General features: G+C 42.1%; 1 protein-coding gene across 2 annotated transcripts in view; it reads right to left on the bottom strand.

The window, feature by feature from the left end:
• Positions 1-24,778, bottom strand: part of LOC139140146 (regulatory factor X 4-like) — an 83,007-nt gene that overhangs the window by 54,846 nt on the left and 3,383 nt on the right. The window contains exons 1-3 of one of the 2 annotated variants that reach the window (XM_070709200.1): positions 4,265-4,446; positions 3,739-3,843; positions 229-277 (exon numbers count right to left, since the gene is read on the bottom strand). In XM_070709200.1, coding sequence (XP_070565301.1) covers positions 229-277; positions 3,739-3,843; positions 4,265-4,304 — 194 coding nt within the window. In that variant the 5' untranslated portion in view covers positions 4,305-4,446. Of the gene's footprint in view, positions 1-228; positions 278-3,738; positions 3,844-4,264; positions 4,447-24,778 lie in introns of those variants that run through there. The other variant, XM_070709201.1, reaches the window with a different exon arrangement.

Raw genomic sequence — 24,778 nt, forward strand, 5'->3', positions numbered from 1 at the left:
GCAACGGCGAAGAGTTCAGAAAACAGCGAACAAAAAAAGAACACCTTTAAGAGTTAGGGATTGTGTGCGAACAGCACCATGAGTGGATATACACATAACCCCGCGGGCAGGGTGTGAACTCTGTTCTGTATTCCTTCGTTCCTTTGTTTTTTTTTTCTTTACTGTCGGCAGGTAACTGTACTGTGGTTCTGAACCGCAGTCAACCTCTTGAATGGGATGCAGACTTACCATTGCAGGGTCAAAGGTGTCGAGTGCGGCTTACTGGCTTTGCGAGCGCCTGAAACAAAAGACACAAAATATCAATTAAAAGGGATTAGGTTCACATATAGGCCCAATTTAGCCAGTCAGCATGTGAATACGCGCCCGCAAAATAGAATCTGTGGATGGAACTCATTTCCCGCCAAAATTCACCAATGATCGAAGTTGACTCATTGGTCACGTGCCCATCATATGACGCAATTGCAATAAAATTGTCCTCTTAAAAAGTGAGAAACGTGCGTCCTCTTTCGGAGGGGAGGGGTGCAGATATATTTCCACACGGTTCAGCTAAGCTTTGTCCGCAATATCGTTCTTTGTCATTAAACCGTATACATAAACAGTGTGAGTGTGTGCATATAGGGACCTACACCTAATATTGGTGTCGCGGTACACCAAGCCCGCGGGCCAAATGGTGATCGCAGTGCCACGGAGTAACGGACTGCGACAACGCACTGGCACTGTGCTGAAACCTGACCAGCGTCAACGAAGTTAAAGAGTAGGCAGCGGTTCGGTGATTCCGTCTATCGGAAGAGTATCAATTTAAATAGGGAAAGTCAGTTTACAAGCGTACTTAAACACCGTTATGACACACGATACGGATATGTTTTTTTCTCTTTCTGTTGCCATCCTTTGAAACAGCAATGTTCACCTTCAAAGCAGCAATTATAAGGTGCGATTTCCAGCTCCTCCGAACTGCCTTCTACAGTGCAGTTTCATTAACCCCTCTCCCTCAACATCGCCCCTCTACATCAACTTTTTGTTGAGAAGCAAGTAAAACTTCTTTTCTCTTTCTTTTTTACGAAAACCGCGCTTAAATTTGGAAAAAAAGGCGTACATGGGTATTTCGGTGATAACTTCGCTCTCTCTAGCTGAACAAGAACTAGTAGCGCCACTATTTATGAACCATCCCGAATGGCGCGCTGATGTGTACAGGTTTTCTCCACTGTCGAACCTCTTCAATTTGTGTCGTTCGCCAAATCGAGTTGACAGTAGATATCTCTTCCTTTTGGTAAGTGAAAAAAAAGCAAAAGGAGGGCTGGCGGACTGTAAGCGCTTGAGGCAGATGAACTGATTGATGACAGCGACGAGGAACAGTCGACCTGTGCGCTATTTGTTATTTCATTTCCTATAGAGAGCTTTGTCTCCGCTAGCATGTCTCCTCTTTCTGAACGAGCCGGAGAGCCATATGCTATTGCATTACTAATATCATTAAATGAATTACGACGGCGATGGTGGATATGGGGCTTCAATGGCGAATTGCCCAGCACCATTCATATCGATCTTGCAGTATTATAAATCACCCGACCGTTCAACATATGTAGACCACGCCGATGACAGGAAGCGGGCCAACGTGCGACGCTCGCCGGGGTAGAGCCTCCCTCCGCTGCCATTGTCTTCGGCGATTGCTTTCATAAGGTGTCGATAATTACGTTAAAATTCATACTCCGGTTCGACTAACTTTGAATCCGTGTTAATTGGACGCATATGTCGAGGGAGGTAAAGAGGGGATTCTGCCCTCGGGAGTAGAAGACGAAGACGAGAACAATTTTATAATCCATTAGGAACACATAAGTGTATTCACCGTAATTTTTACCGTATCATAAAATTTCCATCATTTCGATCTAACGACCGCGTAATGACTGTCGCATTCTCGTCAGTCGGCGGAGTCTGCCGCAGTGTATTTACAGGAAAGGTTTTTGGTCGGCAAAACCATGACTACAATACTTCCATGCAACGGTTTTACTGCCATACATCGCGGGCAGGCGGTGCGGCGTACCTTCGAGACTGACACTGACGCACTCGTGAACAAAGCTTACAAACGTTTTGGTTCGGGGAAAACAAACTCGCAATTTTGCGAAAAAAAACGTTGCCGACTTGTTGAAAATTCGGATTTGTAAGCCACGGAAATAACTAATGCTAACAATTACTGGCTCCTTTGCTGTCCAACTCGTCATTGTCAATGTCACGAACTCGCGAGGTATGAATTACCATAACATAGGCTGGGTTGGAATGATTTTTTTTTTCTAAATTGGAAGATAATAAATTGAAGTTGTCAAATCTATAACACTCAAATGTGACACCTTTTCTTCAAAGTGCCTACCAATCGACATCACGAACTGCCCTTGTACAAACACGGCTTTTGTATTCCGCACTGTCCGATCTTTCTCAAGACAGCCATTTCGTGAGCGGTACATGGCATTGCGAGCCTTACAGGACATGTCGTCACTTGCAAAAAAAAATCAGATAATTTGGTTATACTTTCATGCAATCAAAACCCGTGAAATCCGATTTCACGCAGGACATTGTGAAACAAACTGTTCTTTTACTTGTCCGCGCGATCCAAGAGAGCGGGCGCTGGCCGATCAGCTTCTTGTATTACGTGTGATAACGGTCGTGTTCCGGATGGAGTGCCCTGAACTTCCAGTAAACCAGTGTGGCATGTACCCTGAGCATGCCTTGCGTCGTTGGTACCCATGGATACAAATTGTCTTAATAAAATTCCAGCGACACATCGCAACTATGTAATTTCATCCTTTCGGAATGACAGTTGTGGGAAACATTGATTTCTCCGCTGACGGAGCTCCACTGCTGACGTCGCTCTGTATAGAAAGTTCGTCCCGCCCATAGTTTCTGGGTTGCAAGTTCAATACCACAAATGTCTCCATCGTTTGCTGTAATATAGCCCTTGTGTATCGAAGCAAAGTGGGCCGCTAGCGTTCGCTATATGAAGAAAAAACACAACGGTACCCATCACGCTTGTTCGCATGTGTCAAACTTGTATGGGCGATGCATCATTCAGTGGGGACATAGCACCGGTATAGGCCTATACAATTGGAAATCTCAAATCTCAAATCTCTAGCGCGTGAAATCACATCGTCCAACTTACAACAACCTTGCCTGGTGAAGTTACTGCACAATCTGAATTATAATATTCCTTGTGTTTTGTATATATTTTTCTTAGGAAAACGTTACTGTAGGTAAGCAATTATCAGGTTTCTTTTCTATACAAGAATTAATCCCTAATCAGTATGCCCGAAACGTGACGATTAAAATACCCTCTTCTAATAGCTCGCAATCGGAGGATGGTTTTGATATTTTTGTAGGTCATTGCAAGTTTACACCCAAGCACCATCAACAAAATTCCAAATAAGTGGTCTCGTAATAAATAAAAATAGCATCCCCCTCGATAGAAACTTTCATATGTATGTACATTTCATTTAATAAATGATAAGCGCTAATTCTTTAGATATCAATGACAGTGTTGCGTAGTAACCGGCCAGTGCGCGACTAGAATCTGCCCGAGTTTACTCGCCACAATAAACTACTTAGCTTTGGTCGCAAGAAAAAAGCGCCATTCGAAAAATCCGCGTTGCAAACAATGACATCTGTTTCACGCAAGCACAATCCGGTGGTTAAACACCGTTGGCCAAACCCCTTATAGTACGTAGCTGTACGCGCGGCTGTGAGAGGGGAACTTACTTGGTTTTGGTTGGTCGAGATCTTCCAAATCGCAGTTTTCCTTCTCGTCCAGGTGGGAAGTATCCTTTGCTTCAGCCTCGCTCAAGCACTGCTCGATCCAGGTCTCTGCCATGACAGAACAGAATACACGTTTACCTGTGGTGTCATGGATTTGTAACCGGTTGTTGCTTTTTTTCTCTCTCTCTCTCTCGCTCGCTCGCTCGCTCTCCCCGTCTACGCTGAGGTGAAGTCTGGCCTTCACGTCACAGTGACACGCACATATACACTCGGCCTGACACCGTTAAGGTTTACGGTTCCCTTCTGAATAACTTAGCACGTTCGAACAGAGCGCGGTGTACACAGTAGGGCACTACATGTATTGTACATATGCATAGAGGGAGAACCCATTGTGTATATGAGCCATTCTAATTCAACTCAGGTTGAATAGCGGCGTTTTTTTCGTGGCTACTGTTTGTGTAAGGGATAGGTTCGTGTCATCCGAAACAACTTCCTATTTATGCGCTTGCATAATGACACAAACACACACCTCGCCAGGCTGTAAACACAGTCTCGGAGAAAAAAGTCATTGAAAACGCGGAATAATAGACTAAACTCTGCCAATAGCTAAAAGCAATTATCCAGCTCCCTTAGAGCGTCCAGAATCTCTCGAAAAATAGCTCCCCGGGGCAAGAGCTGTAACGGTGCACGGCTAACGGATCGGCGCGCTGAACTGACTGATCGGATAGATAAAAAAAATGAGTGACAATCCAGAGTTAAGGTTATTATACAAGGAAACTGTTTCGGGGATACGTCACTCATTATGATATGGAAAATCTCGTTGCCAATATGATTGGATGCGAAGTCTCTCGTTCTGATACGCTTTGCGTTAACGCTGCCTATAAACAATGCCCGCATTCTTCGTACTTCTTTCCTGTTGTCATGACAATGCGTATCTAGTACATTGTATACGACATGCACGACAGCGCGTCAGATGACGTCACTACGGGGAATTACGTGGTATGTCTCCCGTTCGGTTTTATATACTTTTGTAGTTTCACTCACAGTGGTGAGAGAAAAGGTCGATATTTTGCTTCAATTTTTTCCGAGCGATGAAATTGTCAATGACGAGGATATACCGGGAAAATTCTGACATTATATTTAATGAAATAATTTGCAGCTGACCTACGCATCTCCATGTCTTTTAAGTTTAAATCTAGCCTATCTGCAAGTACGAATTCAGATAATGCAACCAGGCTTTTGCAAAATCATAGGATATATGCGGATTTTTACAAGGCGTTGTTTTGTTCGGGGGCTTTTATTGTTACCAAACGACTGTTTACTTTCCTCTAGACGACAGCAAATTACAGGAATAAACACAAAAGTGTGACGTAGGTTTTGAAATAAATCTAAACCGATTGACTGTGAAGAGCGTACAAAGGCAGATATTGAGTACGCACGGCGCCCCAAAAGTGCACAACTGACAACTCTCCGCTCTGTGGCGTGACTGTGCGTGGCATAGCGGTGTACTCTGCAAGGCAAGGGTTACCCGCTCGCGAAGTTGTCGTCAGAGGGCGCACACCTGGTTATCCGCCGACGAATGCGACCTGTAACAATTCTGTGAGGTCATAAGCAGGTATAAAACGCATCGAGTAACTTACGACGACGTGTATCAAAAGGTAAATTAATTCTTCAACCTTCCTAAGATCATAAAATTGTCGCTTTTGATGATTTTTCAAGAAGACTTATAATAACTAGTTCAAACCACCACGAACGCATGTATTAAATGTGGATGGATGACATGATTGGCTGTCAAATGATAAACTCCTGTTTATGTCATTGCATACGTTGCTGCCATTATTACGCATTTCGGATAAATACCATAGATAATGTTGTCGTTGTTTTATCTGCTCTGTCTGTAAGCAGGGCCAAGGGTATGTTTTGTCGGCCGCACCATTAGGATGACCGACTTATGAAATGATATTATACTCGATATCAGGCGGGTGGATAATTGAGAACGTGGGAATGTATTTTTGCCATGGAATTAAAAAATGAAAGCCACTACGACGGCTACTTCATGTGGTTCAACTGGGATTCTGGTTTACAAATCTGATCCTTTGCATTGCATTGATTTCACGCCCCCAGCGGTTGAGTTAATTTTTACTTCGGCGTGGTCGACAGGTAGAGGTCGCTCGGTAACAATAATCTGCCCCTCTCTGTGTGTCGCGCTCTCTTTCAACTACTTCCCTTCCCTTCCTTTCCTATCTGTGTCTGTCTGTCTGTCCTCCTTCCCCCCCCTCTCTCTCTCTCTCTCTCTCTCTCTCTCTCTCTCTCTCTCTCTCTCTCTCTCTCTCTCTCTCTCTCTCTCTCTCTCTCTCTCTCTCTCTCTCTCTCTCTCTCTCTCTCATATATACCTTCAAAAACATTTGCATTCGTAATCACTAATTCATCAAATTTATCAGAAAAGCGTGTGTTAGACCGTTTACCCCAACGCTTTCACGGTGACAGTGTCGAGACCGCATCACACCCATGGTTGTATATTACAGGCACTGTTATGAACAGCACCAAAATCTCAGATGGTTTACATGAAAACGTACAACAAAGCTCTCTTTTGAAATGCAGTGCTGTCATTGCAAGTCTTGTTTACATAAATGAGCAAGGTGCTTCAGATCACTGGAAATACTAAAAATAGTTTGCCCAAGTGAGTTACTTTGTCACCTTGTTTTATTTGGGATGACTTTTTATTGTTTTTAATGGAGTTACACGTTCATGTAGATTATGGCGACCTAATTTTTTCTTTATGAAAAATTGAATTCGGTAAATGGCTGGTTGTTGTGCCGTTTGTGGTGACCCTGTTTTCAGTACCGACGTTAATTAATAAAAGTGGAGTAGTTCAAAATCGTAGAGCACGTCGCCTTTCCTTGTCTCATCTAACTTTGGAAGGTCGACGAAATCGATTGTCTTCACATTAGAATCATGGCGGAATAAACACTGGACAGGTATATTGTTTGCGAGCACTTATTGTGAAGTAAAAAATAAATGAAGTTTTCACCCTATGGCGCTTGTTGTGGAAATCGAAAATTTAATTTTCACTGTTTGGTTAATATAGGAAAAGCGTCCTTTTAGAATTTCAAATGTCGAAAATTTAGTGCAATTTGTTTCTATAGTGCCACAATTTAATAGATGACCCCCTGATTGTTTTTCTTGATTACGCAAGAAAGTGATTTAAAGGTTCCCTAGGAAAATTTTATCAAGGGTTCTAGTGTCGAGGCACGAAACCGCCTTAAACTTCACATTCAGAAGCGCCCTTTCCGTTTTAAAAGCATTAATGAAAGAAAAGACTATAGCCTTTTTTATTCATAAACGATCATCAGAAGATAATAATGACGGTAAACTTGGTCAGACCAGCTCTGACTTTATAGGTCATGTGACATTGAGGGTCCTGGGTCATTCAGAAGAACATTGCCCGCGGTGAAATTCACAACACAGAAATCTCATAGATTTTTGTTGCCTCGCTTTAAAGCAAACATTTGCACAAATATTTATATTTAAACCTCGTTAAGAGGACAACGCCCGTTATTAATTTTTGGCAAATTTCATCATTTTTATTCTAGAGAACAACCACACATACTTCTGAATTCCCTTAAAATATGTCGACATACAGGGCATAAGCAAAACAAATTGGCAAACATAGCGTGTTGTGTACGTATATACAATGCGTATTGTTATTGTTGGCAAACATATTTTAGTCCCGGACTAGTAAACAGTAAAATTGGAAATTAGACAAACACGTCGCTATGGTATGTGCCTTGGGGACAGACATTTGGAATCTCAAGTTTTACAATATCTTTCTGGTCTAAAACTTGGTGCCGGGGGGGGGGGGCTCACTTTGGAGCTTCTTTAATAGATAAAGATTTCACCAGCTTGTTTTTTGTGAAAATCGACAATAAATTTTCCCATAGAGGTAATACAGAGATGACCACCATTCTGAATCTCAAGTGTCTTTAAATATTGGGAATATATTGTGTTTTATTTCTCGTGTACCAAAGTATGACCCATGATTTTCGTTCGTGATGTTGAAAGACACTGATGGAAAGTTTCATTGAAGAAGGTTTGAGCAAAACTTTAAGTCCTTTACTTTCGAGTCACGTACGCGTACTATCTTGAAAAAGATTTCTTTGAAATAGAACAAAAAAATATGTTCACAAATAGGACGAAAATGAGAAATATACATAAAACAGTTTCAGAATATGGAAAATCAATAACCATACAACCCCTACCGTCCTTATAAACTATTGAGCAAAATTCCCCTTCGAACGAACTGTTTTTTTATCGCAAAATTTCGTATAGAAATACTAATCTTATATACTTTACAATGATTATTTTTATTGGAATAAAATTCACGACATTGGTGCGTGTTTTCAATAAATGAAAAATCCAATATTCTGGTACAGTTCGTATAAGTTACTGAATATTCTAAAATCCCAAAAAAATTTCAAAGATTTCATGACTGCAGATGTGTCGGTATAGAGTCAGACATATATCGGATTTTTAAAATTATATGTTATGCCAGCGTTTAATTTTATCTGGTTCAGTTTTATTGTTTTATTTGTTATAATTGTTAAATTATATATTGTTTTGCCATTGAAAGAATTATTCAGTTAAGCACGAACGTGTTGACTGGTTGCAGAAAAGCAAGTCATTGGAATTGCTCGGGGAAAGATCATAGGCTAGAAGTTAGGATGGAATCCCCTCACCTGAAATAAGTTTAGTTAATAGAATAAGTTACCGGTACGGCGTTGCACGTTGAGTCAGCGAGTGATGAAGGGCGTGATTTTTATCAAATGTCTATAGATTGATGCAAGACTCATCCAACGCCGGTAATTGATCGAATCAAAAACCAGGAGATATTAAACTAACGATGCCCAGTAATTTCTTTTTGCCATCAGAAGAGGTGTAATAATTGGAAACCGTCGGAGGAGAGAAATTTGCGAGATTACCCGCTGAATAAAGTTCCCAAACTTGGGCGATATTAGACGCTCTGTCCGAAGTCAGTGAGGGAAGCGATGCGACGGATTTTGATCATTGCGCGTAAAGCTTGATAACGATATCAGCGAGTTAGCGAGCAGGATATTAATGTAACAAAGGGTTATGCGGGGAAAAAACACACTCAGCAACTGGCTGGAAATTACATCAAATTTGAAAAGCAATAGTGTGTCATTCCAGCGAGATTGTCCTGTCGGTTTGAATCCTTTATAAATGAGCGAGAGTGGATGATTGGGCAGTAATCACCTTCGATTGAACGCTGCTCACTTTAATAATTCATAGTGTGTGATATATTTGAAGGACCGACCTCATCTGGTGGGCTTTCATCGAGCCATCGCCACTCACAACGCCGATCTTTTTACGCAGATAATGGCCAAATAATGAAACCCAGGGCTAGAAAGCCCGTGGTCGGCAATCCTAGCTGCAAATCTAATTAATCTACGGTTACGCAGCTAAATCAAATAAGAGCGCTTGGAATTTCTACATTGAATCGAATCTCCGCTCCTTGATGGACTACTAAAATTGAATCACTAATCCTATTTCGCCGTCTAACTGCTTTTCAAGACATTACACCGCCTGATCCTATTAGTACAACAATGACCCCCACAGTACTTACCCCCCTCGCACTTGTTGATCTGGGTTGACTTCCCGTATTTTCCTCGTTGCCTGTAATCCGTTTGTTTTCCCTAAATATACGCGCGGTCAAACATACACAAAGTCGGAACATTTCCTCATTCAATTTATCGCCCAAAGCGAAAAGGAGAGATGCGCCTAGCACACTGCCCCGTTGTCACCCCAGCCGGGCGTGTTTTTCACGCTGACTGGGTCGCGATCGGCAAACGGCTAGCCAGTGTTCTGCCGTGACTTAACCCTTATATGCGCGCTCGATTTCAGCAGTAATTAAAGCGGTACATCCCGTTTTGGAGCATTGGTGTGGACGTTTTGTTATTAGATTTCACTGAAGCAGGGTGGAATTGCTTTTTTATAAAAGAATTCAGAAGCTCGATACAGACAGTCGAGTGCCTCTGTGACATCTTTTGACAGCACTTCGATTAATAAAAACTCACAGAAGTCCACGGAAATGATAGCACACGGTTGACGGTCACAAGGAAATCGTGTAACCGACACGAACTCCGATCAATTCAAAAAATTCTTCCCGTCTGAATCGTATTTCGCACGTTTCACGGGCAAAGGATGGTCGCTGAATTCTCGTAATTTAATTGCTCGGTTGATGTGTCAGGGACATCAGGTCGGAAGAAAACCCAGTGAAAACTTTTTGTTTGATTCGTAAAGAGAAGAGGACTGGCTGTTGACAACTTGACTGTTTTTTTTTTTCCTTTCGGAACATAACAAGGGATTACTTTTCTGAACACTTACGCGACCGTTAGACCCACTGCAGTTTAGCGTGTCAACGGACCCTCTCTGTGTATGAGCATACTCAAAATATCCTTCTTCCACATGAGGGATCAAGATCTCGTTTGGCAAAATTCACATTTAATTGCGGCTATCATAAATTAAAGTCGATCAGTGACAGTGGCGGCGTTGTTACTTCTGCACGATGTAAGCAAATTTGATAAGCTTTCGTCACAGTGTGCGAGCGCGCAATATGTGTCCCGTATTCGCATGATTTAAAAAAGTCCATATTTTGATCATTTTGTGAAAGGAAAATTTTCAGCATTTCGTTATTTTTCCTACACAAAATCAAGAATAATCGATACGGCCTGACTAACAACCAACCATGGCCGAAGTAAATGCCTAGCATTTGAAATTAAATTTAACAAAATCTGTTCTCTCGTTCGGCGGTGAATTTTGTGCGATCGCGATCCGCGCTCCTGTAGCCCTTTGCGCCGCAAGCGCTGAGCGAGTATCGGCGGCAACGATCGTTACAAGTCAGCCAGAAAGCACGAGAATTAGCAACAGCGGCCTTACATCCAAACGCCCGCCTTAACCTTTCTTTAAATACGTATATTTGGTTTCTTTTGTCTCGGGTCCCAAGGGTTGCGTGTATATTCATTGCCCCCCAACCTCTACTCTCCCTAATATTTTTGTTCGCTAACTGACGAGACAAAATAAGACAATTGACGGAATTAATGTCTTGGAGGACCCCCCTGGGAGTTCAAATATGATCGGGGCGGCATCTGTTTAAATTCCCAGTCGAGACCCCCGCTCCGACAGCCGAGGGGGGAAATCGAAGTCCGCGCCCGACGTTTTCGGTGTTGGACACGTATCGGCTCAATTACTTTTCATATTTCCGTTCGTCACAAAGGAGTCCAGTTCCGGGAATTAAGGGCCTTCAGAGGGCCAGCGATGCGCGCTTATTACTTGAAGCGGGATCAGTGCTTCTGCGTGATAATAGCATTTCCATTGACTTGTCATGTACGTGTCGCGCGTTCAGCAAGATTCATCTCTTGCGTCCCAAATCAGATTTATGTTCAACCGAAACCAATTCGCTCCCCACACGTCCGCCAGCATTCCCTAGCAGTGTACGAACTATTTAATTACATTTGTCACATGACAAGTCGGTCGTTTGCAAGAAACTTTCACCTATAAGCTGATGTCACTATTACAAACCTTACTAATTACATCATTCAATAGGGGCCCATTTCCACCTGGCCATATCTGTGCCCCGGTATTGAAAGGTCCCGCGACCTCCAATTTACCTTAAGCTCCCATGGGGTATCGACAAAATTGCTTTTTAGCGGTCGCAATTATCTCGGGGGCAGCCCCCTCTTTGTCACCCTAATCCCACTTTCGTGGCAAAAGAGACATCGGGTCAATACACAAGATTCAGAGGCCGACAAAACTTGACTTTTTTGCCTTCTTTTGTGGTCTTGGCAGATCCTTTGTGGAACTTGCAAAAATCTCATTAATGGTGTTTTTGCTTTTCGGTGTTCTGTGGTCGCCGAGTTACATGGCCGGTTGAATGACACCGAACCTGTCTTAATGTCGCCTTCACGACCAAATTATGCTGTCCCAGTGCCGCGAAACGCCTCTAACGACGGCTCGCATCTAATCAACTACACACTCGAATTTCTCTCCAGACATCAGCTCTGCAAGTTCCAAAGAAAATTATCTTTAGACGAATTTTGCAAAGAATATTGAATCAAATTTGAACGAGGTCGATCTCTGGGTTTACATTAACTTGTGGAAAATTGTTTTTAATTGAGTATTATATATATATATATATATATATATATATATATATATATATATATATATATATATATATATATATATATATATATATATATATAAATATATGCCCAAGACAATTTTAAATTAATCGGAAACGATGATTAGCCTCACGCACAGTGCATAATTATTGCATATCATGAAATATTATTTTTTCCCGAACACTTAAGAACCTCTCAAATTCCATACTCGCTGTCTCTTTAGGTTTATCATTTACATGTCATCGTGTGCGCGACATTGGCTGTCGAAAGAAATTCGGACAACATTGTGTGCGGATTGCTGCGACTCGATGTTAGATCCCTTGGCGAATAATTTCACAGTTTTAATCTCATCAGAACATTGGTGGCAAAAGAGTGGTATTCCGTTATTCAACACCACGCAATAAATGAAAATGTTGGGGGTTTTGCAGACATTTAATTTATTTTGTCTTATCAGTGGTACAGATTTCACGTCATTTGGAATCGGACCTACTTTCAGAATCGCCATCTTAAGCGTTTAGAATCTGACATGATTGTGTAACATACCCATTGCATATGTAACTTACCTGGACTCAAAGCAGAAACTACGAAGGATTTGGAACGGTATTCTAAAATTATCGTTGTTTCCTTGCATTGAGATATAGAAAAAATCATTTGAACTGCGAGAGCGTGTAGTGTCGGCAGAGCGACGCTGTCAACGAGCAGTCACGCAGCCGCGCTCCCGTTCTCATAAACGTTGATTTAAGCTTCAAAGGAAATACCTGAATGTTTAACGTGAAGAATATAGATGTAGGGAGAAAAAAATCACATATACTCAATGAAACGGCTCACTTTGAAGTGGTTCTGGAGCAGAACAGGGCGCGCCAACCCTCTGAATTAAATCGTGTGGTTTTTTGGGACAAAATTCCAATCATATCTCGCGGGTGCGCAGCCGCCCAGGCCTGAACTATTCAATCAGGATTCCGTGCGTTACAACATCGTCTGCTTTACTGTGACTGGCTTTATTTTAAAGGATCATCACTTTCAATGTACACCAGACAGTGACCAAGTTAGTAATATTTCAATTGAACTGCTGTTACGTCATTTAGTAGTGTTGTGTATTTGAATATGTATATCTGAAGACTTTGATATTTGTAACGTTGTTAGTAGAACTTCTACAGAATAAAATAACACAGTAATCTATTTGCTAAACTTGGCGGATAATTTTATATCTTTGCCTATCTCCCTGCCTGCCATCTCTCTCTCTCTCTCTCTCTCTCTCTCTCTCTCTCTCTCTCTCTCTCTCTCTCTCTCTCTCCTCTCTCTCTCTCTCTCTCTCTCTCTCTCTCTCTCTCTCTGAGAGATATTGTACGGCAACCGTTATATTTAACATCTATTCACACTGTTAAAGGGCGAATAGGTGAGTTTTGTAAACTGTCAAATTCATTGCATAAAGGTTAACGGCTAAGTATTAGCTGTACGTCACTATAAAACATTATCGCCGGTCTAGTCAACAGCTCGGCTACCAATCTCCCTGTAACCTTGGATTCGTTTTAAAAAGAAACCATTCTTGACAAACTCGACATTTTTATCCTGAAAAGAATCTAATTTAGGATTGTCAGAGCCCAGCTAGATGGTTCATTGAATCCTGACAAATGGAAAGCCCGTCCTCTCCCACAAAGATGCCCGGTTTTGTATACTTATGTTTCTGGTGGGGGGAGGGGGGTGTTTGACCATTTCTGGACACCATGCGATGGCATATCTTCGTTCGCACTTACAAATGTATCCTTCATAATAAGAGGATATTTATCCTCGGATATTTAGATTTCAATTCGGAAAGGCCATTTCGCGTAGACAAATCAGAATCAAACAGTGGGGACAGTCTGCATCTACCGTCAGAAAACTCATGAGGGTGGACATATGTTACTACACCGGCCAACCGCTATAAAGGACTTCAAAGCCTTGCGCCGCATCTGACCGCGGACAATAGCCATATTTTGGAGTTTTTCAGCTAATTAAATCCCGACATATTACACCAGTTGAAACTAGTATCCACAGCATTGTCCGAAAAAAGTCCCACCGTCAGAACCAAATAAGATGTGAAGCAAAGGGACATAAAACAGAGGTCATGGGTCACGCCGGCGAGTCAATAGCTCCCGGGATCGGTGTAAATGATTCTGAAAGAGTTCCACCGTGCTCACAATCTGTCTCCAAACGGCATTGCTTTTTCACCGCGGCAGACAAAAGCCGCCTTTCTCTATCCAGCAAGACTTGTAATTATTTCACGGTCAAAAAATTGAGCACGACAAACAAATCGCCGCCCGCTCGGTCCCATACGTGCGCACAGGGCCGTGTGTGCCGAATGGCGTGGCGAGAGCGAGATGACGTATGTCAATTGTGATTGAGAGCACAATGCATTGTGGGAATATTCGATGTGAATATTAATTAATCGCAGGCTTGGTATGTCAACCGCAAGCTAAACGGACAAAAGTATGTTATTGTTGGAAATGCTACAGACACTTTCATTAGTTTATCGAATGCTCAATAAAAGTAGGATGCATGGTAGTCCAAGATGTTGTAGGTTGAGGACAGAGCTAGTTTCGTTTGTCATAAAATACCGTTTAAAAACCCATGAATTCAAATAATTTTGATATGTGATTACGTGAGACTAAGTATTGTAGGATATTACTAACATGTTATCTCTCGTAGGTATAGAAATGAAGGCATGTTATGTTTTCATTTATATTTGCTAAGCTGTATGTTCTAACCAATACCATAGTCTTTCGACAATCCGAAAAATTGACAATTGTTTTGTCCCATCAGTAGTTGTTCTGTAAAGGTGCGCGAAGTGTGACCTCTCTCTCTCTCTCTCTCTCTCTCTCTCTCTCTCTCTCTCCTCTCTCTCCTCTCTCTCTCTCTCTCTCTCTCTCTCTCTCTCTCTCTCTCTCTCTCTCTCTCTCTCTCATGTCAAATGAGTAGTTAAGTAATTGTAACCATCACATATCATATGCAATGATTTGCAAGGTGACTCAGATTAAAAATGGGTTTGATATTCAATTTTACTTTGTTTTCTACTAATATTCCCTGTTCATTATTAATATACAATCTATAGGCCTATAAGCCAATGTACAACTGTCCTGTTATCATATTACCTAAGAAAATGGAGTCCATTTTTATCCAATTTATGCGAATGATAACAACACTGAGTCTGATACGTCCACGAACCCAGTTACGAGGGCGTCTGACACGGTCTATAGAAACTTGGCCACAGCACAGAGTAATATCATAGACAGTGTATGATATTACTCTGTGGCCACAGTTAATATTAAAACAATCCTGCAAAACGGAAAAAAAGAAAACGTTCTCTTTCGAGTTCGGTATCTCAGATCCTACCGCTGGAAAAAATCAGCTTCATTCCATCCATGGAAACGAACTAGAACATGAAGAACGTCGATTCAATGGCTTCGTTTCTCCGTTCCAAGTGTCTCGCCGTTCTCTCAGAGTTCAATTCGACTGGCAAACATGAGTGCGCTCAAACTCTACAATACCTCAAACCGTCGGCCTGATTTGTTATATCGACATAGTCAACATTTTGTGCCAATTACAATAGAAAATCCCTCTATATGAACATGTCGACGGTAATTTATCGCATCTGCGATTTTTCCTAGTAGCCATCACGTTGGCGTCTGTTCACGCGACAAAATCCAAGTTTCAAGTGTAACTTTGTTCATACACAGGCGTGTCCTCAACATATGCAGTGCTGCCCTACCACTTATCGCATTCTTTAAAAACTCGGACATCGGACATCGTAAAAATTCAATAATCTTCAATTATTTTAGACAAAATTTCCATGCTGACACTTGCAAGTTGAACAATTCGAACCCGAGATGAAATCCTGTCTGAACACGGTACCTCTATGTGATAGAGGGACAGTGGTCTGAACTAACATCACAAAGGGCGCAATGAAAAGTTGGCGAGCAGCGTTTTATGTGCGAGACATCAGCAAATATCCCCGATTGTAATAATTGAATTCACGCTCCATCCCAAGGGGGCACTGGAGCTGCTCTATACAGCAAGCGGTAATTACAGTCTAGTGTTGGGGAACGGTAGCAAGGGACTCGGAACAATGCTGAAAAAATAGCTTTGGTGTCAATTTTCTCAATCGCTCTCACGGGACACTTTATTGCCATATCGACACCACTGAGGTCAAAATTTATGTGGCGTGCGGCGGTGGGTTGCAAATAGCGGACATAAGCTCGAGTTTAGGTACAAACAGGTTAATTCACAGTATCGCATTTCAATGGGGGTTCACAGGCATGCAAGTGCCCCCCACCACCTCCTCTCCGCCCAACCACCACTCCCGTTTGTTGATCGCGAAGGTATGTCGTTAAGTCTTGAGTCTGATTCGTGTTACGTGATACACAGCAACATTGACGTCATGCCACATACAAAAGTACTGACGAAATTTCTCAATATGATGTAAAACGTTTGACACGCTATGCACAAGGACGCTTAATTATCCGCTACTGACAAGATATTTAATGGCACGGTGGGTGTAGAGCGATCGTGCTAATGGTGACTTTTTGCGCGTAAAAGTCACCATTAATATGTTCGTAACTGCGAATACGTGAAACAACGCCGAAGCGCGGTGCATTTCGGCGCGTGAGCGTTGTTTTCCCGCCGAGTTGACGAGGCTTTAAATTTGTGACATCCATATACGAGACGCAATTTTCTCCCTTTTTTCCGTCTAATTGTATGCGTTCTGAACCCACAGTCACAGCTGGCTGCCCTTCTCTCACAACCAGGTGTGGCCGACGTTCCCCCGTGATTGAAGAGAAAATAACGCGAAAACCAACAAACAGCGGAGGTGGCTTTTCAAACGGCTGGCGAGGCTTTCATCGCGCTCCGGCGATACTAATTTGTCTACTAGCTCAATTTAGTCGAGAAAGTGACTTTTAAGCTCAGGGTTTTTTAGAAGTGCACATTTATCGACGAAAGTACCTCGTTTGCATATTGGCGATTTACCGGGTCTTTAACCTCTGGGCCCGTCTCGGAATGCAAATTGGACCTTTTTCAACACAATTTACGGGTTGTCTGCCCGTTTTCACCTTTAACTCCCGCCGCAGCTCCTCGGTAATGGAGTCTGCTACCGTAAAACAAACTGTTGATATTTACTTCTGGGTGGGCCTGTGGGAAGTGACGACTGTGTTGATGCGTAGGGCTCTCGTACAAACAGTATTCGACCCGCATTGAAATAAGAATATAAAATCACGAACATCGGTTAAATGGAGAAATTTTCAGGTGACGAGTGTGTGTCTTTGCTGTTGTCTGTCTTTACGCGGTCTCGAGAAATTATGCCAAGGTCAAGACCAATCGCAGAACAGGTCCCCTAGATGAGACAGCACTTCTCAGATACTTAACTGAAGTTGGTAGCATAGAACAATAACATGGCTCGACAATTTTAGAGCCTTACGTGTGATATCGATGTGTTTCACTTTACAGTCTTGTGGAAATGACAGTGGAAGTCAGACGATGCAAGCACAGCCAGTACAGAGGTTAAAAGTTAGGCTACTTTTTTCGAGGACATGAAAAGAAAACTGGTGAATCCTCTAAGTATAGTTCATATATCTACAAACACTTAGTGCTATACTCGTCGCTTCAATGAACAGTCTGATAGCAGGAAGGGCGGATGCCAGGGGTACAAGCAGACTTCGTGTCATGATAGCAAACCGACAGAAGCATTGGTGTTGTACTGAAACGATGGTCCGCGAACCTGCGCGGCGGGGAACGCGTTTGCTCTCATCGCTGGTGTGTGCGTCTGTGTATGTATGTGTGTGTGGAACCGTATTACTTCACGGCTGTTGCATTAGTTATCACCTTTGCGAAAGACTTAAATTTTCACCCCGTTACTTTTTTGTTCATATGAGGCCAAACAGGTCGATGCCGATGCAGCGCCAGACAAGGCAAGCCGATAACAGGCCCGAAGCGTTCGTATAGCAATGTCTGCTTCCCGACTGAACCCGTCAACAACGAAAAACTGCCCGCTCCACCATGCAATAGCCGGTCTAAATTCCCAGGGGAATCAAAAACGGACTTATATTGACCGATAAACGTGTTGTATAATTGATAATAGACAAGCTTTCTAAGTAGCAAAAAAACAACCTGTTGACTCGGGATCGGCATTGAATGCGTCGGTTCCCCATATGGTCAGGCTTTGAAATTTAGTAAACTATATATTTGTTAAGGTTAACTGTATTTCAAACTAAACTCCTGCGTATAGCCTCTTATCACCTGCCGAGAGTCACCGTTGTAATCATCGAGTTGGCCTCGTCTATTCATCTCTATTTTATTACACAAACAGTTGTTTTCTCGGCGGAGGATTCCTTCCGCACCGCTACGCCAATTCACCCGGTCCCTCTCTCTCTCTCTCTCTTTTCGCACACAGAGGTTATAGGAACACGGCGCGGAGAGGGGTTTTAAGGTGGTCGGTTTGGTACTGTGTGTCGGAGAGGCCGACAAAGGCTTTGATTGCGAAGGGGATCATACGGTGGAAATAATGCCATATTAAATGCAGTCATGCGTTTCTAACTTATGAAGACGTCATTTATGGAGTAGGTGACGGGGAAAAGACAGAGGGTGCATCTGTATAAACAAGGTCACGGCTATACCAGAATACATCTTTTTTGCTCACCGTAAACTGTCATTTTTTTAATGACTCTCTCAATATTTTGTGATAGAGCATCAACGTGAATGTTATCTTGGCAAGGGGGATAGCTGGTCGCTTTTCCGGGGAAAGCATGTTGAGGGCGTGGAACCAATGGTTGCAGATCACTCCGGCTTTGCCCACCGTATACCTGTTTTTGTCTGCTACGTACATGAATAGCGTGGAACGGAAGAGTAGTGTTATTTCGTTGCGCGATAATTTAACATTATTGCTATTAAATTCTGTTCGTCTTGGCGGGACTACTGCTGGTTCTATGCAATGCCATACGCTGCTGGTGCTATTCCATACAACCAGACAAGCTCGTATCGGATACAGCCACTCCAGGTGAAAGCTTTTCAAAAAAAAAAACAACAACAGAGACAGAGAGACAATGCAAGATATGGAAACTCTGTCGGCTATATGGTGCAGCAGACAGATAAAACATGGCGTTGAACAAATACAGGATGACAAAAAGGCGTACGCGCCTTCAGAATGATACGAAGTGAAAATAATTTTAGTGGCGCTAGAAGGGTGAAGTTGCTCTTGTCTGTTCGGGGTTGATATGTTTATGACAGAGAGCATACGCTAGTCTGAGAGTGGATCGTCGTGATTTTCCTCACATCAGATTAGTTGTTTAGGTTTCACAGACTGTGCTTTTTCCTTCTTTTTTAAGTTTGTCTACAAGAAGTAGAACAGACATCCATAATATCTTCGCTCAAGGCCTGTCCATTACCGAAGCCTGGTCATTTTCCTGTTTGTTCATCCGCGATACTTACAAACAACATAGAGTCATCGACAGTCTTCAAAATCTGCGCCCATGCTCACTCTCTATGGCTTCATTATTCTTACAACGACAGAGGAAGTATATATGTACATTGGAATCGTCTTCTCTTATGTCATAGCTGGTCTTCTAGTAAAAACAGAATCTCGCTATAATTGTGATGAAGCAATCTACAGACTCCATTTTTGTCGCAACTGTCCCGGATGAATGCTTTTTTTGACTTCTGCCAGTTTTATGTCGGTGACGGTTATAATAACTTTGTTCATCCAAAGTTGCGACTGTATTCCCTCCATATCAAAGCTTTCAAAATTCACGCCTTATTTACGGTCATACGGCAATGATTTTTTTTGAAACGTTAAAATGAAGGAAAGGTTACTTTAAACAATGTATTGCGATATTAATGTGGTGTGCAGAGTCAGTTTGTTTTTGAAGACGAAGCGAACTCACCGTGGTTGGTAAATCGCAGCATAGGCATGGTGAAGTACGATGAACTGATGGCTTGATTCAGCGCAGTTACAAGTAAATTTTATCATCTAGCTTTTATTCAATGATGCTAGCTAATGTTGGCACATTTTTCCACGGAAATCATCTTTCTGGAATATATCCATACCACGGCACCGCAACGTTAACTTTCCCATGGCATGACGAGTTCTCAGCAGTGGATTGTTCAAAAAAATTGTAGTCCGAATTTGGATGCTTCATCTCACATCGAGCAATTCACCATAAATAACAATGCATACTCTCTCTCTCTCGATCTAAAATGTGTTTCACTTTGAAATTTATTGGAAAAGAAAAAAAGTTACGCTTGATGTGAACACACAGAGGGGCGGCAATCTGTGTACTTTTCAAATATATGTTACGGTACGCAAGCCGACTGCGCGCGCGACAGAGACAAATAGCTTAACAAACGCACTTTGAAGGGTAAATATGGCATGCAAAATGAGAGAGACCAGCCCTAGGAACCACATCCCAGGGCTATTTCAAGCAATTTGCCCCTTCTGTTATTTTATTTCCATTTTGGCCTGGCGGCGTCTACGCTCTACGGGTTGGTTCCGGTCTACGTATATTTTTGTGCTCTCATATTTGTTGATTGCATCACTTCGGCAGACGTCGGGACAATTATGCCGTCGTTATGACAGTATTTTTGCACGTTTCGCGCGGCATTATAGCTCTTTTATTGAATTCTAATAGAAAACGAGAGTGGCAAAAACCCCGCATTTATAGGAAATGGCTCGACATTTTTGATGAACCGAAGAAAACGCATTTCATTTCTCTATCTCAGCATTGCTCTCCGGTTTTTTGAAATTGTCCAGCGGCAAATCTCTCGCGCTCATATCATGTCTTTAAACTCACCGTAACTTTACCGTTATGTAAGCTTAGATTCTAAACGGCGCTACCACGAATTCAAGTCTTTTCACAAACATATTTCGATTTTTTTATATTTCATTTCGGAAATATTCAATTGCAAAATCAACCTTATTATTATTTTGCGGTGCATTCTTAAAACTGACTGAAACGCAAACTTTGGGTGATTTTTGCCACTTTTAAATAATGTGTTCAACATTTTTGAAGGTTAAACATCAACATTCCGAGCTCCCGTATTCACCGAAGCCCTTGAACTTATGCCTCCTTGTTGCTAGACAAAAGCAAAGCGGCATAGTTCGATAAGCGAACGGCGTGATGAGAACCATGAAAATTCCCAATTCTGTTGCACTACATCCGAAATTTTTTTACCCCCGTTACGACCTCCTTATCTAAACCCACTAGTGAGTCGTGAAAAATAGCTGTAAAATATGAGCTTTGTTTTGATATCCTACTTTCAGCTGAGTGGAAAGGGGACGCAACGAGTATGTCGGCAACGATACGGCGACGCAGCTAGCATCGTGACTGGAACATATTGTATCACCCAAATTGCCGCGAGACACCCTCCAAAATAAGATATTACATCAAGTTCTTTTAACCTCTCTCTCTTCTGGCGATTACTTCAATCCTTAGTTGGCCGTGAATTCATCCTGTTTTCAAGATCATGATTCGAATGTACTTGTACGACCGACACACACGACTTTAATGCTCAAAACACTATTTTAGCGACAACTCCAGTACATCGAATTCTCAGATTTCCATATATTCGATATCTTTCGATGAAGGAAATACTATAAAAACAAAATATACCTCATTTCGACTTGCACAAAAAGGCAAAATCTTCATCAAAACATATGAATATATTAAAGTCCCATCAAAATCGACAGAAATCGACATGTTTCTGGATGTCTTCTTTACAGATAACTAAAGTAATAAGCTACAAAATGACTTCAAACAGCGGTACACAGAAAAATCCCTCGGCGCAGTTACGTTGGAGTTAAGAAATTTTCCGCCATTGCCGGTCCTTCATTGTCAAGGTCAACTGGCAATCAGTCGCCCAGTGAGTTATCGGATATCATTGATGTACGGAACGGGGAAAACATCCAACGAATAAAGAGACAATAATCATTGGAAGATTTGGAGAGAATGAAAGGTTAGGGAAAGAGAGAGAGAAAGAAAATGGGGGATAAAATGGCGGTAGAAACGCCAGTGTAGGGACGCTTATAGAAAAATCAGGGTTAGTGATGGACATACGATCAATAGGACTCAGAAAATTACATATCACGGTGAGAAAGATGTGAGAGAGACAGACTGACTGATTGATTGATGGACAGAGATAGACAGAGGCAGAGATAGAGAGATAGAGACAGAGACCGAGACAGAGCGAGAGAAAGCGACAGACAGAGACAGACAAACAGGCAGACACAGACAGACAGACAGACAGACAGGCAAACAGGCAGCGAGACAGACAGACATAGAGAGTAATATGCACCAAAATAACAGTGATGAGTTATCGCGCCACCGGCGAGACACAAAGGTGAGAAAATCATCCACTTTGTGATTGTGGTGTATATCTCCTAAAAATGGATGCAGCGCTAAGCTCCTAGTAGGATTAGGGAGTAAATCAGAAAAGCTGCCGTAATATTTTACGTATTGGTGAGTGGATTGTGGCGACGATAACGCAGACACATAGTTCGTCAAATATCACTGTCCAGTGTTCATTTCAGATAATATACGATCAAAAGGCGCGCATTTCTTGTAATGGTGAAGTCGCCTCCAATTGAACAAAATCTAAATCCATACCTTGCCAAGAGTCAATAGTATCGATATGTACAAGACGTGCGGATTTTCAGTCAGAGAATTTAAAAACTATATAAGAATATCTGAATACTCTTATAAAAAGCAATTTCGATAAAAGAAATTAATATGGCATTTGGTGACTGGCGGAGAATTTTACATCTGTGTGGTTTTATGTCGGTCTGTCTCTGTCTCCCTGTCTGTCTCTGTCTCTTCCTAATATGCAGTGAGCAGTTGATTTTCAAGTGCTTCAGTCTGTCGCTGTTCATCTATCTGTCTGTATGTATGTCTCTGTCCCTGTCTCTGTCTCTCTCTCTCTATCTCGTCTCGCTCCCCCTCCCTCCCTCTCTCTCTCTCTCTCTCTCTCTCTCTCTCTCTCTCTCTCTCTCTCTCTCTCTCTCTCTCTCTCTCTCCTCTCTTCTCTCTCTCTCCTCTCTCTCTCTCTCTCTCTCCTCTCCTCTCTCTCTCTCTCTCTCTCTCTCTCTCTCTCTCTCTCTCTCTCTCTGCGCTCAATCTTTCTACTATCGTGTTATGGTGTACCTTCTGTAGATCAGATACAACAACAAATCCGTCAACGGCGATTCCTTTAATCCCAATAAAACTAAACCAAATGTGACTAGCGATAAAAACACAGAACTTTACAAGCGTGAAGGCCATCCCTTAATTTCCTCTCGAGTTTTAATTTTTGGAAATAAAGCGCAGCTTTATAGTTTATATCTGGATTTAATAGAATCGCCTTTAGATCTATTGGAAGCCGAATATAATCCCAATTACTGACTATAAACCAGTGGCCGCCATAATATGCCGGGCATTTGCCGATTTCAAATGAAATGAATTTTAAATATAATACCAATAAACTGCTGCAAAGAAAGCAATTGATATATTGTTTTTAATTTAATCTCCACAACAATCGGTGTTGGGGTTGAACTATTTGACAGCCACCCACTTGGTTGTAACATATGGCTAAAGCAGTTTTTCGGGGAACCTTACATTTTGCTCTTTTACTTGCCAATATTGGAGAAGAAATATTGCCGACATTTTAATGGACGTCGCCCGATGTTGCACCAGCTCGCAATCCTTCTGTTTGAGGATTGTCGATAAAAATGTGTGTAGGTTAATTATTCTACGAATATTCGCGGATATTGGGCGATTCGAAATCAACGCCGCGGCGTTGTGCAATTGCGATGTTTGGTTTCTGAGGAGTGTCAAGACTTGAACGTCAGTCAGCTGATGTACTTCTCGGATCGTCGCGATAGAACAGTTACGATTTCTTCACCTTCATACTTACTTACGGTTATTATATCAGAAGAGGCGGTTGCAAAACAGGCAAGATTCAGCGATAAGAAAGAATTTCTTAATGTGCAACTTTCTCCTCCAAAGAGAAATGTTCACCTCGCTTCGTACCGTACAATGTCCACCTCTCCCCGTCGGCCCCCGAAATTAAGCTGCCTTCGCCTCTTGGCTCGCACATTCGAGCAAAATTTATCAAAGAATTTCTAACAGCTGCAAGAGCCGTAAGTAAAGTTCTAAACTGTTCTGTAGTGTAGCGTTATACATGGCATTGATGTATGAGTTTCCAAACAATGGCGATTTGGAATCTTGGCGTTACTTGGGACATAACGAGTCCGGCACTTGTACAAGTGTGGTCGCAGATTGTCGTATGCGCCTGAACACGCGACAAACGTTAATTATAGCGAATTAATATAGATTGAATTTTATATGTATCGAAATGTTTATACAGCGACCCCCAGGTGAAGAGCCCGTTCTGATTCTCTGTTACTGCCCCGTCCCATCCCCGTATATACACAAAATCGTCGAGCTGCGATTTTTAAACATCATTCTAAAAGTTGTAATGTTTTCATTTTCTGTGCTAAGATGTGTGTATATTTATGTGCACTGACTTTAGGTTGTGTTTGTGTGACTGGAGTTGTTGTCACAGCCTTGAGTGTAGACACTAGTGTATTGATTAGAAATTTCTGAAGTGGCCGACACGGTGAGCAGTTTAGTTTTTCGTTGAGCTATCCATCACTTTTTGAAATTCATTTTTCTTCGACATACAGACGGAGTCGTATGTGTTTGTCGGGAGTGAGGCTACGCCGCTACGGGCTAGAGAGGTGGCGTAAAGCTAACTCCGCCGAACGCTTCTGACATGCTTGTATACGGTAGCGCTAAACATAAGCCGTGCACACTCGAAAATGAGCAAAGAATTCTTAGGTTGTGACTTAT

This window comes from Ptychodera flava, chromosome 9 (genome assembly GCF_041260155.1).
Source record: "Ptychodera flava strain L36383 chromosome 9, AS_Pfla_20210202, whole genome shotgun sequence".
Taxonomy (NCBI): Eukaryota; Metazoa; Hemichordata; class Enteropneusta; family Ptychoderidae; genus Ptychodera; species Ptychodera flava.